This window comes from Pseudorca crassidens, chromosome 21 (genome assembly GCF_039906515.1).
Source record: "Pseudorca crassidens isolate mPseCra1 chromosome 21, mPseCra1.hap1, whole genome shotgun sequence".
Taxonomy (NCBI): Eukaryota; Metazoa; Chordata; class Mammalia; order Artiodactyla; family Delphinidae; genus Pseudorca; species Pseudorca crassidens.
This window is the reverse complement of record NC_090316.1, coordinates 7000875-7019119: the sequence shown is the minus strand read 5'-3', so window position 1 is coordinate 7019119 and position 18245 is coordinate 7000875. Positions and strand designations below refer to the sequence as shown.

At 40.5% G+C, this 18245-nt stretch overlaps 1 protein-coding gene across 1 annotated transcript; it reads left to right on the top strand.

Annotated features, from left to right (window-relative positions):
* The first annotated feature begins 208 nt into the window (after nt 1–208).
* On the top strand, nt 209–1500 carry TCIM (transcriptional and immune response regulator). Its single transcript, XM_067721524.1, has one exon. It carries the CDS (start codon nt 276–278, stop codon nt 594–596), a length of 321 nt encoding a protein of 106 aa, XP_067577625.1. The 5' UTR covers nt 209–275; the 3' UTR covers nt 597–1500.
* Nucleotides 1501–18245: the final 16745 nt, after the last annotated feature.

Here is an 18245-nt window from a genome sequence, read left to right as displayed (position 1 = left end):
TAATCCTATGGCCACAGATGTGGTAAAGAGAAATACCCACCTTTCCTGCCCCATCACTGAACGCAGCTTTTAGTAACATTTAGCACAAGAACAGGATATTGGCAACTCAACTGTTAAACCTCTCTGTGATTATGCTTCCTTGAGATCACTCTGATGTCACCAGTGTAATCTGAGCCTGGAGCTTTTGTTCACACTTTAAATAGCAGTCACGGAATGATTTTGCTACAGACTCTCTGGGGAGCCCGGGAGCTGAATTCCCGAAGATTCACACATCGATGAAAGCCAAGGCAAGCCACCCGGCCAGAAGCATGTCCACCTCATTGCGAGTAAGCCCGTCCATCCACGGCTACCACTTCGACACAGCCTCACGTAAGAAAGCCGTGGGCAACATCTTTGAAAACATAGACCAAGAAGCATTACAGAGGCTCTTCAAAAACTCTGGGGACAAGAAAGCAGAGGAGAGAGCTAAGATCATTTTGGCCATAGATCAAGATTTGGAGGAGAAAACACGAGCCCTGATGGCTCTGAAGAAGAGGACGAAAGACAAGCTTTTCCAATTTCTGAAACTGCGGAAATATTCCATCAAAGTTCACTGAGGACCAGAGGATGGAGAAGGACATTAGCCAAGACCGGACATTTAAAGACCAAGCCAGTCTATGAAACCTAACGCGCACAGCATCTTGTTGCTGCCTTGTAAGTTTCTCTTCCATAGGAACAGAACGAACTTGTTACAAAGACTCCCAACTAATTCCACGCCTGTGCTGTTACAGTGGAGAAGGAAATGCTTTCAGCAAGGACTGGAAAACTCCCCCTGCGGGAAAAGGACCGATGCTGATGTCAGGGGCGAGTCTGGACAGACATAATGAGAACTGAAACTGAAGATAACAGAAGTCTGGGGAAGAATGGAGGCCACGGTCTCCCAGTCAGGCCCTAGGACTTAAACTCAACCTGAACTTTTTTTTCTTAACCAAACTGGGTAGGGGGAGGGAAATGGGGAACAGGAGAGAGAATTCCATGCTGCAATTGTTTACTGAATTTTTTATTTGAATGTTCAAAGTGTTGCCAAGCTTCAATGTTGTCTATTGGTAGATTTTTTTTTTAGAGATCAGTAATTGATTATTTATTTGCATTTATTACAATGCCTTAAAAAGTGCACCACATGGGTGTAAGTACAAATTCAAGGAACTGCATTATTTTCAGCAGCTCAGTGAAACCGTACGCCACCTTCTGGTTTGTAAGGGGTTTTTACGTATTTCAAACTGCTTGCCCAAAAGTTAAAATAATAGGGTCCTTCATAAATCCGAAGTACTGTGAACAAATTTTATAGTTTTTTTAATCTTCTAACTAATGCTAAAATATAACCTAAATTTCTTACAGTTACTGCAATAAGCATTAGGAAGTGAATATGATACACTTAATAGTTTATAAAGATGCTATGGTTTCTATAATTTATTATTCATGACAAATGATATGCAACCTTAATAAATTATTATAAACTTAGCTGCTCTTGGTGTGTGATGATTGGTCTCAAAGGAAAAGTAAGATGGTAATTTTTATTATTATAAACTTTTATAAGCTTTTCTAAGGATTTTACTCTGTAAGAGGTGCTTTTAAAGAAGCTTTGCATTGCCACCTTGTTCAAAGCAAATTCTTACCTCCAGTATCTAGGAAGTTTCTCTGTCCCGACTTTAAAATATAAGATACAGGCATAGAATTCACAGAGTGGCTCATCAGTATTGTTTATGTATCCATAGAGGGTGAGTTTCAAAAGGTTTTTCTCTCCATATTTTTGACGTTTTTCCTCTGTGGCTATGGTAGCTGTGTACATTCATTTCTCCCAAAACAATATATCTGAGGGTCAGAGTCTGAATTACGATCAAGATTTTGTGGCTTATCAATGTTTATTTAATATAAACCAATATGGGAATAACATTGCAGTCTCTTTGCTTATGTCCTCATAAAATTATAATAAAATATTTCTAAGAAGGTACATAGCAATGCCTGCTGCACTTTCCTAGCAGAAATAAATTTTAAAATTTCCCTAGAAATTAAGTGTTTCAGAAGCATCTACAAAGGTTTTTGAAACTGCTGATCATAGTAAAACAAAAGTGAAAGATCTGAAATCTTTGGGGAGAGTTATAAGTCAGTTTTTAAATAACATATTTTTTAAAAAAGAAATTAAGTAGTCAAGTCGGTTTTCAAATGTTAATCGATTCATTTACTGAAGATAATATAAATCATTCCATTTAAAAAGGATTTTTTTTACGTGACAGCATCCATAAAAAACACAGATCAATATGCAAAACTGTGTGTGTGTGCATTTTTCCTGGAGGAGTATTTCTAATTTCCATCAGATTTGCAAAGACATCCATGAAACCAAAATTAGTTAAGAACAAAAAAGAAGGAGTTCTGACAGGTGGAAGGCTTGGCTAGTGATGGTATTTGGGGATCATCAAAGTGAAGGCTTTGGAAATGAATAAGCTTCCTACCTCTCATAGGGCCTGTCAGTGACACATTTTCTCTGTCCATCTAGGGTGCCCCAAAGACAGTGATAAACTGCTTGGGAAGGAAATTTAGTAAGTTACTCCCGCAGAGAAGTTATCAGACTCCACAATCTCCGTGAACATGTTCAACTTCTCTTCCACTCCAAGACTTTAAACACATCTCAGATGCTGAACGTCATTCAAAGGTTGAGTTTATTATACGTACTCATAACTACATTCTCTGCCTCTGTTGTTTTCAATAGAGTACAATGCATATCTTACCCACTTTTCACATCACTGTATATTAACTTAGTTTACTTGCAGGATATTATTATTATTTTCTGACTGCAGGACCATAACATGGGGAACAAATTAAAAGGCAGTTGGGATATGATCCACAATGGTGTGGAGAATAATAATTCTTTCTGTAGACTATTACACAAGCGTGGCATCCTTCTCCTTCATGGAGAACAGAAGTTGGAATCAATGCACAAGGATGATTTTTAACTTCGTGATATTTTTATTATTTAATGTGAGGTGGAAGGATCCCTCATTAGAACAGGTAGGATTAGTTCTGTTCAGAAATCCTTCAACGGCACAAGGACGACCGAATATATCTCAAGACATCGCATTATAATAGAAGAAATAAAAGCAACGAAGGCGAAATAGCTCATTAATATTTTTCTATCATCAGGATCATAAGAATAACAACTAACTTTCATTAGTGCTTACTATTCACCAGACAATTTTCTAAGTGGTTTTCTTGTGTGTGTATTAAATCACTTCATTAGTACCATGATATAAAAGCATGCGTGTGCATGCATGTGTCTATGTATGTATAGTAATGAAACTGAAGCACAGAGAGGTGCAGTAAATTTCCCAATAACACACAGCTAATGAAGGCAGGAATCAAACCCAGAGAGCCTTCATTCCGAACCACTAGGTTAGACTGCTCCTCTAGGAGGAACTAAATTTCTCTTTTATCCTTTGAAGTGACAATTACTTATATGCTAGTAAGAAAGACAGGAAAACAAACCCTCTGATAAATCATTTTTATCTGATCTGTGTCTATTTGTCTATTTATTTGGCACTTGCACTTCATGCGGAAAGCTTCTCAATCATTTTAATTGTATCAAAGATTTCTCAGATATAGCCTTTCTAGTCTGCAGTTAAAATAACACCTGGGTTAGCACCTTGGAACAAAAGATCACATCTAAGTTCTCTTCTGAGTCGACAGTCAAGGCTTTGGGTCTGGGTTTGCTCACTGGGGGAAGTTAGAAACTGTGGATTCATGGTTTTATTCACTCAGTATAAACCTTCTCAGTTCCCAGCCCTGGCCCAGCAGAGGAGGGTTCGTACCCATAGGAATCGCTGACAGATGAGATTTACTGAGAAAGTGACTGCCTGATATTTTTTTCCTGCTGTCCGAGGGTAGTCAGAGAATGTGACTGCTGTTCCCTTGGAGAGCCTTCCTAACAAACAAATCATTAAGCTGTGGTCTAGGAATCGCATGCCCTTTCAAAGCTCTTCATCTGCCCTTCCAAATTCCACACAAGGGCTTCCCGGAACGGCATGTAATTTAATTGACCCCCTTTGTCACACACAGGGAGTTGTAGAGTGGAATCAGGGTCTCTACCTTCTCCATTTGTGAAACAGAAATGTAGTAAGCACCCACGTGTGGGCTGCCATGGACACAACAAATCTCTAATCTCCTTGTCAGAGGAGTGAGAAAAGGTTTTAAAATGAATACAGTGAGATCCATGATAGAAGTTTAAACAGGATGCTATGGGAGCAGAGGTGTGTGTGCGTTTGAGTACAAATGTGTGTGTGTGTGTGGGGGGGTGGTGACGGGGTGTAGAGAGTAGCAGCAGAACTGGTGAAAATCTATTCCAAACTGGGGAGATCCTAGAAGATTCCATAGAGAAGTTTCAAAGTAGGATTTAGGAGAATGGAGAGGAAAAATGTCATTCTGGCATTTGGGTGTAGCATCCGCAAAGGCAAGGAGGTGGGAAAGAGTGTACATTGTTTGAGAATCTCTATGCAGTTCATGGTTAGGGGCCTAAGCATTTGGAGCAATCATTAGAAGGGCAGCTGGGTCTAAAAGACAAGCTTGAGTATTAATTTTATCCTGAAGGAAAGAAAGAAGCATGAAGGACTTTCAACAGAAGAGTAACATTTACTGCCTACCTATTATGTATCAGGCCTTACGAAAAGATACAGTTAATATTTTGAAAAATAATGCACTGTCTGGCAACTGAACACATGGTTGGAGGTTACAGTGATTTCTTCCAGACTGTTTGCTCACAGTTGGTCTACTGAGGTGAAAAGCCACACAGCTCTTTCACAACTCAATAATAAATGAGTAACTATGTGGAATCTGAAGATGAAACAGAAGTTAGAGATTCTAAAAAAAAGTGTGTTGGGAGTCCAGATTAGGGGAACCACAAACTAATCCCTAATTAAATTTGTAAGAAATTGTGACTATGCTTGAATCTTAGAATGTGTCATTATTCAACAAATATTATCACTTAATGGCTACTGAGCTCTCTGTTCATTTAAATAGCTCTTCTGCAAAAAAAGTCACTGGGTATTTTCAGTGATCATTACAGACACACAAATGTGTTCTGTGGTAAGGTATGCACACAGTGACAATGGATTGGGTTCACTCGTGTATTGGCAAAGCTAGCTTACAGAACAGTGGAAATAAAAATCCTGTCCCAATAAGGTGTAGCAGTGGTTTTAAAAACGTGGATGAGGGGTTGGAAGACTTTTGTTGTAGCCACCTTCCTCCTCCCTCTGCTTTACACACATGCACACGAGCACACGCACGTGCACAAATGCACACACACACACACACACACACACACACACACACACACACAGTCCTAAGAGGAGCACAGAAGTTTTGCTCCTGAGCCTTTGTTTCCTCCTACGTGGGCATGGTATTGAGCAAATACCACCAGACTGAGTCTGACTTTCTGGGGTTTTTCCCAACTCTGCCTGAAGCAAATTCCTTTTTTATCCCTGGTTTTCATCTGGAAGCAAAAAACAATAGATCCGACGGGCTAATGGCTATGACTTCTAGATCACGTATTCTACATACATGGGAAATAATAACTGTACCTATCACCTTATGTGATAGGATTTCTTTCTGGATTGGTTGGTATTCCACATATGAAAAGAATTTCTGTCCAATAAAACAAAAGCCTAATTTAAAAGTTTTGATCTTCACTAGTTGTTGCTGAAGGCAGAATGTGAGAGAAGTAACTTTCTGTGGATCCTTCTTGTTTTACGATTTTTTTTATTATGTAATTTTCAGGTGTACAGCGACATAATTTGACATCTGTATACACTACGAAGTGATCAACACCACAAGTCTAGTTACCATCCGTCACCATCCCATTTCACCCACCCCTTCCCCTCTGGTAACCATTAGTCTGTTCTCTGTGTCTATGAGCTTGTTTTTATTTTATTTTGAGTGTTCGTTTGTTTTTGCTTTATTTTTTAGATTCCACATGAGTGAAATCATACTGTATTTGTTTATCTCTGTCTGACTTATTTCACTAAGCATGATATATCCAAGGTCCATCCATGTTGTTGCAAATGGCAGCATTCCATTCTTTTTCATGGCTGAATATTATTCCACTGTGTGTGTATGTTTGTGTGTGTGTGTGTGTGTATCCCATCTTCTTTACCTATTCATCCATTGATAGACACAGTTTGTTTCCACATCTTTGCTATTAAGAATAATGCTGCAATGAACATGGGGGTTCATATATCTTTGTAAATTAGTATTTTCATATTCTTCAGATAAATAGCTAGAAGTGGAATAGCTGGGACGTAAGGTGCTTCTATTATTAATTTTTTTGAGGAATTTCCATACTGTTTTCCACAGCAGCTGCACTAATTTACAGTTCCACCAACAATGTTTGAGGGTTCCCTTTTTCCACATTCTCGTCAACATTTGTTATTTCTTGTCTTTTCCATCACAGTGATTCTAACAAGGGTAAGGTGAAATCTCATTGTGTTGTTAATTTGCATTTCCCTAATAATTAGTGATGTTGAACATCTTTTCATGTGCCTGTTGACCATTTGTATGTCTTCTTTGGAAAAATGTCTATTCAGATCTTCTGCCCATTTTTTCATCAGGTTGTTTGTTTTTTGTTGTTGAGTTGTATGAGTTCTTTAGATATTTTGAATATTAACCCTTTATTGTATATATGATTTGAAAATATCTTCTTCCAGTCAGAAGCCTGCCTTTTTATTTTGATGATGGTTTCTTTCATTGTGCAGAAGTTTTTTAGTTTGATATAGCCCCATTTGTTTATTTTTGCTTTTCTTTCCTTTGCCTTTGGAACCAGGAAAGATCCCAAATAGCCAAAAGAATTCTGAGGAAGAAGAACAAAGCTAGAGGTATGACACTTCCTGCTTTCAAACTATATCACAAACCTATAGTAATCAAGACAGTATGTTACTGGCACAAAAACAGACACACAGATCAATAGAGAGCCCAGAAATAAACCCAAACATATGTGGACAATTAATTTATGACAAACACATAGAGAATATACAAGGGAGAAAGGGTAATCTCTTCAATAAATCGTGCTGGGAAAACTAGACAGCAAAAGAACGAAACTTAGACCACTATCTTACACCATACACAAAAATTAACTCAAAATGGATTAAAGACTTGAATGTAAGACCTGAAACCATAAAACTCCTGGAAGAAAATGTAGGAAGCATGTTCTTTGACATCAGTCTTAGTGATGATTTTGTGGATCTGACTCCATCTATGTTTTTTTTTAGTAGCCTGCCTCTTTCCTGGTGGCTGGGTGCCAATGCCAGGGCCAGCTGCTAATATTATGGCTATCTCTTCCACATCCAAGCAAATGTCAGAGTCACTGAGACAATCTCCATGCTGGGTGAGAGTCATAACCACCTGTGTCGTTTTAAAAATATAGATTCCTGGGACTTCCCTGGTGGTCCAGTGGTTAAGAATCTGTCTTGCAATGCAGGGGACAGCAGTTCCATCCCTGGTTGAGGAACTAAGATCCCACATGCCGCGGGGCAGCTAAACCCATGTGCCACAACCACTGAGCCTGCGAGTCACAACTACTGAGCCCGCACGCGCTGGAGCCCACTTGCCACAACTAGAGAGAAGCCCAGTCACTGCAACAAAGAGCCCAATGCATGCTGCAACTAAGACCTAATGCAGCCAATAAATAAATAAATAAATATTAATAGATAGATAGATAGATTCCTGGTCCCAAATCTCTGGGCATTGAGCCCAGTAATGGGTATTTTTACAAAACTCTATAGTCAACTGTGAAGAACATAAGATGTAAGGAATTATTTTCTTACGTTACCACTGGATCTCCTATTGATGGCATTTCTTACTATAAGACAAAAAGGGTTTGACTTGATGGCATTGGCCAGAGTTCTTCCTAACATACTAATTCTGTCATTAATTGAAAAACAGACCCCAAAAAGGACATATTTTGAGGAGAGTATAAGTTCTCTTGGATTTTAATAATTGCAGTGTGTGTAGACTAATGCTTTTGCTCCTTTTCTGGGGTTTCTTTTCCTTGGATTTCTGTCTGATATTTGTCTACTTCAATAGGTACACGTTTTATCAGGAGAAACACTTCTGCTTCCTATATTTTCTTTTTATTCTCCTGCAGTTTGTCCATGTTTATTATTTATGCTCAGTTTTTATCATCGGAAAGACTTTGGAGAATCCTGCTGATCTTAGCGTCATAGGAACCACAGCATCTGAAGTGCTGATATCAGAGCATCTTCTCCCACCAGTTTTGCAGAATACCTCCAGCAGGGCTGTTGTTTCCAAACCTACTGTTATCAGAATCTCTTAGGAGATGTTTTAAAATCCAGGTCCTTGGATTTAATGATTCAGAATTTCTGGGGCTGGTCACCTGCCATCTCTGTTCTTAAATCACTCCCCAGGTGATTTTGCTGCAAGGTCAGATCCAAAATCACTGACCCAGATTAAATTCACCACCATGCGCAGTGAGGATGTGGCCCGTTTAAGTTCATCTGTGTCTCCCCAGGTACATTGCAGGCCTCAATACATTTTTGACTAAACAAACTGTTGACCCGAGGTGTGCCTGTTACCTCATCCTGGAATACATTGTGCCTATGACCTTCCATCCAAACAATACCATTATTTTGACTTTGTTCATAAATGCTATATTCTAAAAAATCTTATCTGATCACCGCTAGCTAACCCCCCATATGGCACATAGTCTTAGCAATTAAAATACACTTTTCAAATGGATGGAAGGCTTTCTTCACCCTAAATATATTTACCACTTGCCTGCTGTCCTGGAGACTTCATTTCTTAATCCAGACAAGTTATTCTTTTAAAGTTACTCTTTTTTTTTTTTTTCTTTTTTTTCTGGCCTCACCTCGCAGCTTGTGGGATCTCTGTTCCCCGACCAGGGATTCAACCTGGGCCATGGCAGTGAAAGTGCCAAGTCCTTAACCACTGGACCACCAGGGAATTCCCTAAAGTTAGCCTTTTAAAAAGGAAGGTTTAATAACTAATGAGAACCTACTGCACAGCACAGGGGACTCTACTCAATGCTCTGTGGTGACCTAAATGGGAAGGAAATCCAAAAAAGAGGGGATGTATGTGTACATATGGCTGATTCACTTTGCTGTACAGTAGAAACTGACACAACATTGTAAAGCAGCTATACTCCAATAAAAACTTTAAAAAAATAAATAAAAAGGAAGGTTTGGCACTAATCACTGACAATCGCTTATATAATTTAGCGTACTAACAGGTAACAAAACACTTTCTTCCTAAAAACAAGTATCCTTCACTGAGAAAATGTGGTTTTCATTTTAAGGGGAGAATGGGCAGCTGAGCAGGAAGCTGGAAACTAGGGATAAGGGGGCATCTAAAATTGGTAAAGGAGGACACAGAATGTGGGGGTGAGCTGAAGAAAAACAACCACCCCCGATTTTCTCAGCACTGGTCTTGGCTGTTAAAAAGTGGACAGTCAGATGTTCCATGTGGTGGACAGCGGGAAGATAAACAAAGTGTGTCTTGGGTGTAAGAACTGGATTCTAATCTGTCCTCAGCAGTTTAGTACCATGTTTAAATTCTGAGTAAATTATTTAATCTCTCTCAGCCTTCCTTTATCATTATAGAATAAGGATAATAATACCTCCTGTTTTAGTTTGTTAAGACTGTCATAACAAAGTATCACAGGTCGGGTGGCTTAAACAAGTGATCTCCTCATGGTTCTAGAGGCTAGAAGTTGAAGATCAAGCTGTCAGCAGGGCTGGTTTCCTCTGAGGCTTCTCTCCTTGTCATCTTTTCTCTGTGTCTTCAGTGTCTCTCTTCTCTGTGTCTTAATCTCCTTTTCTTAAAAGGTCACCAGTCAGATTGGATTAGGGCCCCACCCATATAACTTTGTATCCCTCAGTTACCTCTTTGCAGGTCCTATCTCCAAACACAGTCACATTCCGAGGCACTGGGGGTTAGGACTTTAACAAATTAAGTTGGGACCAAATTTGGCTCGTAACATACTTATTCTTTTGACTATCATAAGCATAAACTAAATGGTTGGGTGTTAAGTACCTATAAGGGTAAGATCCTTGGTGACAGATGTGCTGTGCTTGTGGTTGAACAGTACAAAGCTTCCAGCGGAGCCTAACACAGGGGAGGTACTTAATAAGTGTGTGTTCATATGAACATACACACATCAAATAAACATATGGTATTTGATGTATCAACTGACTAATCTCTGAAATCAACACACACTCCTTGGCATCCTTTTCGTCTCCTCCGCATCTCAAAGGGGGGGCTCAGTTGGCAGGGGCCCACTGGGGTTGAGTAACTGAGCTGTGGCCCGGGTCACAGTTGTGTTGAAAGAGTCGCGTGGGGAAGGTGTTTCTGCCACTAAGCACTTTTGTTGCTTTTCCTCACACATGAAAGGTTTCAAAATGTTCAGTGGAAATGCACACGTTCTCTGAACATCTGTGAACTGAGTTTGCTGATGGCACCTAATTCTGTTGTTCTCGACATAATTTTTGCGCCTCTGGTTATGGACCTAAGACTGAAAAGTATTGTTTTCCCATATCTCCTTCCAGCTTCAGGCATGTACCAAGAGTCACTGCCAGGACATTGGCATCTTATTTGGGTGAGTGTGAAGAAGGGAGGGAATGAGACAGACAAGGTTTAAAAACTCCAAGTGATAGACACTGAGAAAAGGCTGTGCTGAGCCCCAAAGTAATGCTATACCTCGTACCACATGTGGCAAGAATTTCAGAATGAATGGCACAGATTTAGAGAGTTTTCTAGTCTGTAATTGAGAAGCATGGGGACCTTTGTGGAATAAAGCCTTGCAGTGTGTTTTTAGAAACTGAAAGCCACGGGCTATTGTCTGATTTCAGTTGGGAAATTGGGGGGAGAAAAAACCTAAATGTATCATCATACCAGCAATTAAGATTACATCAGTGTGATGCTGAGTAATCGTCTAATGACATCACTTGACTAAAGTAAGTCGGCCAAGTAAGTTTGGATTCAAATAACAATCCGAGGGTCTGGTTTGTGACTTTAAGTTCATTGAAGTCACACTACGTAGGCGGGAACTGGTATTACCTTTTCATTCTACACGCATTTGGATGTTGAAGATGTCAACATCCTCACCCTTCTCATGGGGTCAAAAGGCACATGATTCTCTATCATCCTTGAAAGATGTCAAGACCCGATCCTCTAACCCCCTAATCAGCTTTCACACTGATTTCAGTGAACCTTTACTCTTTTATAGCTTTTTCTTATTATTTTGAAGCTGATGTAAACAATGGATTTGTTTTTCAACTTTAAAAACTCAGTGTTGCCGTTAGGGAGGTTTGTAAACATTCAAGCAAATGGGACAGAGCTGGTTGCTTGGGCAGGACAGAGACATGCTGGTTGCATTACAGCTCAGAACTCTGCTTCTCAGCTAAGGAAGACCAGAAACTCAGTATTGTGGGCACCAGGCTCAAAAGACAGAAAGACTCGCTCACCCTAATCAAAATCACAGTCTGCATGGTGAACAAAATCACTCATTTATCATTTATGGGAGAAATTGAACTGCCAGAAGGAGGACAATGTATAGATGAAAGCAAAGGGAGAGGCAGTGTCTGGAGGGCAAATGTCAGCTTGGCTTTGATAAGGTCTGAAGAACTAGCCTCATAGCACAGAGCTCTTCTCTACTGATCACTGCAACACTGACCTTTGCTGTGTAACAAACCTCCCAATACTTAGTGTCTCAAAATGACAACAGCTCTATTCAGCTCAGGATTCTGTGGGGCAGCTTAGGGGTTCTCCTAGCCTGGGTTCTCTCATGTGTCTGCGGTCAGCTGGTGGCTGGATGGTGTGGGATGACCTCATTCACATGCTGGTGATTGGCAAGGCTATTGACCAGAGCAGCCACCGGAGTGGATTACCCTTCACTACTTTTTGCAATATTAGCTCTTAGGGGTTCTCACCATAAAAGCGCTAGATAAGCATTTGTCAAATTCTGCTTTTCTGTCTCTCCTATTTGTCCTCGCCATGCCCACCCCACACCTTCTTTGTAACCCATTATAAGAAACTACACTTATTACTGGTAGTCACCCTGTGGGCTCATTTCCCTGCGATCCAATCCAGACTAGTTCACAAAACTCAGTCACTTATTTAAAAATGCTTTTTTACCTATTCCCATGGCTCGTTAATTCAGTTCACAAAACTCAGACGTTCATTTAGAACTCTGGTTCACAGAACTCATTCATTCATTTAGAAATACATTTTTTTACTGACTCCCATGGCTAGCTAGTTCCCTCCATAGGGGTGAGTTTTACCAATGTCATGCTCAGAGAACATGCATTATTGTTTTTCTGTAATTCCTTCATGGGGCAGGAAGGGCAGAGACTTTACAACCATCCCCATGGACCCACGGCAGTGCCAAAGCAGGTGATGGGGGTAAGCAGAATTTTGAAAAACCCTGACTGCTTTAACCATACTCTTTTACTCCTTATGAAATATGTAAGCACATGTCACTGAACATCTGAGCTAGTTCCTCTCCTGAAAAACCCCACTGTTTAGAAAGGGTGTAAAATTAACTGCTATAAATGTCTGTTCTGTTCTCTGGGACAGTGGACATTGAGAGACATTAGCCAGAGGAAGACAGACTTACTGAGGGCAAAGAATTAATGGAAGCACACGGCTCCCGCCGGCAGGAAATGCTTTGATAGGCCCTTTCCTCTTTTTGTTACCAGGAGGGCCTTGACAATAGTCTCCACCTTGGAGCAGCTGTTCACTCCCCGTGTGATGATCACAGCACATTTTCCTTGTCAGACTTGAAGTCTGCACCCGGGAGGGCGCAGGAAGAGACACACACAATGTTGGGGATCTGCCCTTGAGCCTCGGAGCTGCGTGATGGGTGGAGACGTCACCCCTAAGACACACAGCCAATCCCTTTGGCACGCGCTTCCGGAAGGCCATCTGCTTCTGCGGTTCCTCTGACCTTTTGTTAGAACCCACCCGAAACTGGAAAGAAATGACCAGAATAAAACTAAGCCGAAGGCAGCTTGAGACCCTGTTGCTTGTGAAAGCAAGTCAAACAAGCAAAAGCCTTGGTTGAGCGTCTAACACGTGCCCACTCCTAGGCTACGTATTAGCTGATGGAGGGAAAATGAATATTTTTCAGTGACTACACAGTGTCAGGCACTATACTGGATGCTGACTAGTTTCATGTCATTTTTTCAGTATTTTTGTAAGGCAGGTTTTAGTATCCCCATTTTATAGAGGAGGAAACGAAGGCTCTGAAGGGGGGTTCATCAACTTTTCCAATGCGGCTCTAACCTTATAAGAATGTAGGGAAGTACAATGTAAGAATGCTGCCTCGATCTCACATGTGATTTGATTTCAGCCCTGATGTGTTCCTTACTCAGAAGCTTAACAGTTTTTATTCCCCACTCTTGTATCCAGTGTCCAAGAGCCTCCATGAAACACAGAATCAGGAGACCTGGTTCTACACCCATTCTGATGGGCGCCATGGGGAGAGTCACTTAACTGCTGGGTTTCAGCCTCCTTGATAATAAGGGACTGGGACTAAAGGAGATCATGGCCATTCTAATCCTGAATTTAGAGCTGGGTTACCAAATGTAGTGTGAACGTCACACCTATTAAGATGGCTACTATATGTATTTTCTAAGTAACAAGTATGGGTACAGAGTTTCATTTTGGAAAGATGCAAAAGCTTTGGAGACGGACGGTGAGGATGGTTGTTCGCTGAAGTGACTATACTTGATGAGACTGAACTGTGCTCTTAAAAATGTGAAAATGGTAAATTTTATATTATGTAGATTTTACTACAATAAAAAAAGAAGTTTAAAATGAGGTATGATTTTTTTTTTTTTTACAAAACGGAAGCATATTCCCCTTCCTTGAAAAGTGAGCCTCATTTGATTTCCTAATGATTTTTAGGGACTTTCAAAATATTGCTGATTTTAACAGGTCTAAACTCACTTGTAATACAAGCCACGATGTACAGGAGTAGAAGCCATTTTGACAAAGGATGGAGAAGAGAGAGTTTCAAATAATGTGACTAATTTATAGCAAGATTCTGTTGGGGAAAGCATAGCTTGTCTGAGAAAATGAGAACAAGTTGACGTTGCTGGAAGCCAAAGATTAGGGGACGGAACAGCATGTGCTAGAGACGGAGGCAGGGCTGAGTCACTGGAGACCAGGTTACAGAGTCTGCGCTGTGTGTTACATCGGAAATAGAGACACTGACCAATTTCACGCTGCAGAGTGGCGCTATTCTGGTTTGCGGTCTCAAAAGGTCAGTCTGGCAGCGTTCTGTGGAAAGAGCCAGTGGGTAGCAGTAGCATGAAACGCTACACATCTTTTAGGTGACTACTGTCATTGTTCAGAGTAGAGTACATAAGAGGCAGGGTGGAGAGAAGTAATTAGATTTTAGAGATAATCTGAGAGGAGCCATCCACGGGACTTGGAGATGCATGGGCTTATTCCTCTGTGCTATTCCTCTGTAATCAGTCATTTTCCCCCAGTGCCACAGTCACCCTTACCTGGGCCTCTGTCACCATCTATTAGAGCATTGCTGTTATTGATGGGGTTCATTACCTTGAGCTCTTGCCCCTAAAGGTGTCCTTTACACCATAGCTAGACTTGGCTTTCTGAAACGCCGCTCTCCGCACACAACTTCCCTGCTCAAAACATTCAGAGTCTACCCACTGCTTTCAGCAGCAAGCCCATCTCCTTAGCCTGACATACAAAATAATTTACGATTCTATGTCTCTTAACGTATCTACCTCATTCCCTTAACAGGGACTCAATAAAAGATATGTATTCAGCACCTATTATTGGCCAGATTAATTACTACCAGCAACTTGTTATAAAGCATTTTTCTTGCTACTCTTGCATTCATTCTGTCTTCCTGGAATGTCCTCACCCTTATCACTGCTTATGGAAATGCTCGCCTTCCGCCTCTGGAATCAGATCTCATTTCTTAGGAAGCTTTTTGTGAGCCTCTAACTCAGACTAAGTACAGCTAGCCATTGTCTCCATGCCCCAGGGCGTTGGCATGTCCTGCAATTAATAGCTGGTAACCTTTTATTTGTCATTGGAAGCAGAAACCTTATTTTCTACTGAGAAGGTGCAGAGTTTGTTGCTGATGATGCAATCAGTAATGACATGCTTTGTTCTGAGCAGTAAGTTAGACTTAGGGACCTGGGATGCTGAGAGGCAGAGGGAAGTGAAAAATGTCCAGGCCCCAGAAAGGGAAGGTAGAAAATGCCTAGCATTCAGTAAATAATTATTGAATAAATAAACAAACAGGCGATTGACAACTTTGTCCAGCTACAGTACTGAACTCTAAGTAATTTAGAACTAAGCCAGTGCCTCATTCTTAATGCTCGCATAACTACAACTTAGATAGTTCAGTCCAATCATTTCTTAAATATTTGTTTCAGGAGATGCCGAGATGGATAGGTTTCTGCTTTAAATATTAGTGGTGGAATTGGGGGAGGAGAGGAGGAGGGCGAACACAAATGCAGATAACATAGGGCAGTAAGTAGGACACACACACACAAAAAATACATACCATAGCAATAACTCAGAAAAGAAAGTGGGTTAATCCTGCCTGGGAAATAGGAATTGACTAGAATTCGCTCATGTCCCAGGTTGATTGAGGTACTGCCCTCATTCCACTGCAAGCTTTTCTCATTCTTTGTCCAACCGTCTGCCATTCACACACTCCTGGCTCCAGCCTCAATGGTCCAGGTTACTGTCTTCAAACAGGTCCACAACTTACCTGGGAATCTTGTTAAAATGCAGGAGGCCTGAGATTCTGATTTATCTAAAGCTTCCGGATGACACCAATGCTGCTCGTCTGTGGACCCCACTCAGAGTAGAAAGATTTCCGTGGCCTCTCTGAAAACATTTTCCTCCATTTATTCAAATCCTCTATGTTTTTTTTTTTTTTTTTTTTTTGCAGTACGCGGGCCTCTCACTGCTGTGGCCTCTCCCGTTGCGGAGCACAGGCTCCGGACGCGCAGGCTCAGCGGCTATGGCTCATGGGTCCAGCCACTCCGTGGCATGTGGGATCTTCCTGGACCGGGGCACGAACCCGTGTCCCCTGCATCGGCAGGCGGACTCTCAACCACTGCGCCACCAGGGAAGCCCAAATCCTCTATGTTTTTACGGGTTAAGTCAAATGTCTGCCCTATGCAGGTAGCTCCTAAAATCTAGGGCTATGCGCCAGTGTTTGTTTGGTTTTTTTTCCTACACTCCCTGGCAGGTATTTCTCGCCAAGTCTTTCCCCCCCCGTTTCCCCCCAGTTGTTAGCTCCTTAAGGGAAGGACTTGGTCTAATTTATCCAGACTTGATCTAATGCACCCAAACTCCACGATGGTATATGTTACAGAATTGGGCCTTCATAAATATTTGCTCAGTTGAATTTGAATTGAACTTAAATTTTATGTTGTGTATGAACTAAACGTGTGTGTGTGTTTGTGTGTATACCCTACTCAATGTAGGTAGACCAGATCGGAATACATACAGGAACCAGGTCATTTTAGTACTGTGTCACCATGAATAAAACATAGATTATAGTTATCAGGGTGGGAGCAGTCACCCAGCATATAAGCTTAATGAAGGCAAGGCACTTTTTAAAAAACTGAAGTATAGTTAATTTACAGTGTTGTATTAGTTTGAAGTGTACAGCAAAGTGATTCAGTTATACACACATACACACACATATACATATTCTTTTTCAGATTCTTTTCCATTATAGGTTATTACAAGATATTGAGTAGAGTTCCCTGTGCTATACAATAGGTCCTTGTTGTTTATCTATTTTATATACAGTAGTGTGTATATGTCCATCCCACACTCCTAATCTACCTTCCCCTCCTTCACACTATCCCCTTTGATAACCATAAATTGATTTTCTATGTCTATGAGTCTATTTCTGTCTTATAAGTAAGTTCATCTGTATCATTTTTTTTAGATTCCACATATAAGTGATATATAATATTTGTCTTTCTCTGTCTGACTTACTTCAGTTAGTATGGTTATCTCTAGATCCACCCATGTTGCTGCAAATGACACTATTTCCTTCTTTTTTATGGCTGAGTTATATTCCATTGTGCATATATACCACATCTTCTTTATCATTTCATCTGCTGTTGGATATTTATGCTGATGCTGTGTCTTGGCTATTGTAAATAATGCTGCAATGAACACTGGGGTGCACGTATCTTTTCGAATTATAGTTTTCTCCAGATATATGCCCAGGAGTGGGATTGCAGGATCAAATGGAGACTCTATTTTTAGTTTTCTGAGTACCCTCCATACTGTTCTCCATAGTGGCTGCACCAATTTACATTCCCCCCAACAGTGCAGGAGGGTTCCCTTTTCTCCACACCCTCTCCAGCATCTATTGTTTGTAGCCTTTTTAATGATGGCCATTCTGACCAGTGTGAGGTGGTGCTTCATTGTAGTTCTGACTCACATTTCTCTAGTAGTTAGTGATGTGGAGCATCTTTTCATATATGAAAGGTGGACATCTGTATGTCTTCTAAGACACTTTTTTTCTTGTAGGTCACTGGGTCCTCAGAGTCTAGGCCTGGGCCTAGCACGTAGTAAATAATCAATAAATATCTGTTGAATGCTCAATGAATGAAAAGGCAAGGTATTGGTTTAAGGGGTCTTTTGATAGTCAGAATGTGAAATTAATTTGGGTGTGAGGTTATGAAGGGTCATGGAGTGAGTTATACATTTGCATTGTCATACACAGAACAGAGATGCATATTTTCCTCTCTTCCATACATTCCTTAGATTGTGTACTGCTGTTTGAGGGAATGGTTAAGAATGGCAGACACCTAGAAGAGGCTCTGAAAATATGAAACAAATTGGGAAGAAAAATTCCCTATTTAAAAAATTAATTTCTAAAATGAAAACGTTGCCTTTACGGTTTTTCTTCAAATCATTGTAATGCTTTCCTTTTTACGTCTTTCAGTGTTAGCATTCCTAAACAATAAAGTGGTCAAGTGATGTCTTAAAAAACAAAAAGAAAAGAAAAGACAAGGTATTAAATTTCAATTTCATGAATAACCACAATGTCAATCCCTAGAAAATGAAATAAGTAAAGCTCCGTTAAGATCTTCATGTTTCTGAAATAAAGTAAAAACAAACAAACAAACAATATTCAGGGCATTTCCACTCAAGAAAAGAAGGGCCAAAAA

Excerpts from the sequence above, each read along its gene's own strand:
- TCIM (XM_067721524.1), top strand. The coding sequence starts at position 276 with ATGAAAGCCAAGGCAAGCCACCCGGCCAGAAGCATGTCCACCTCATTG.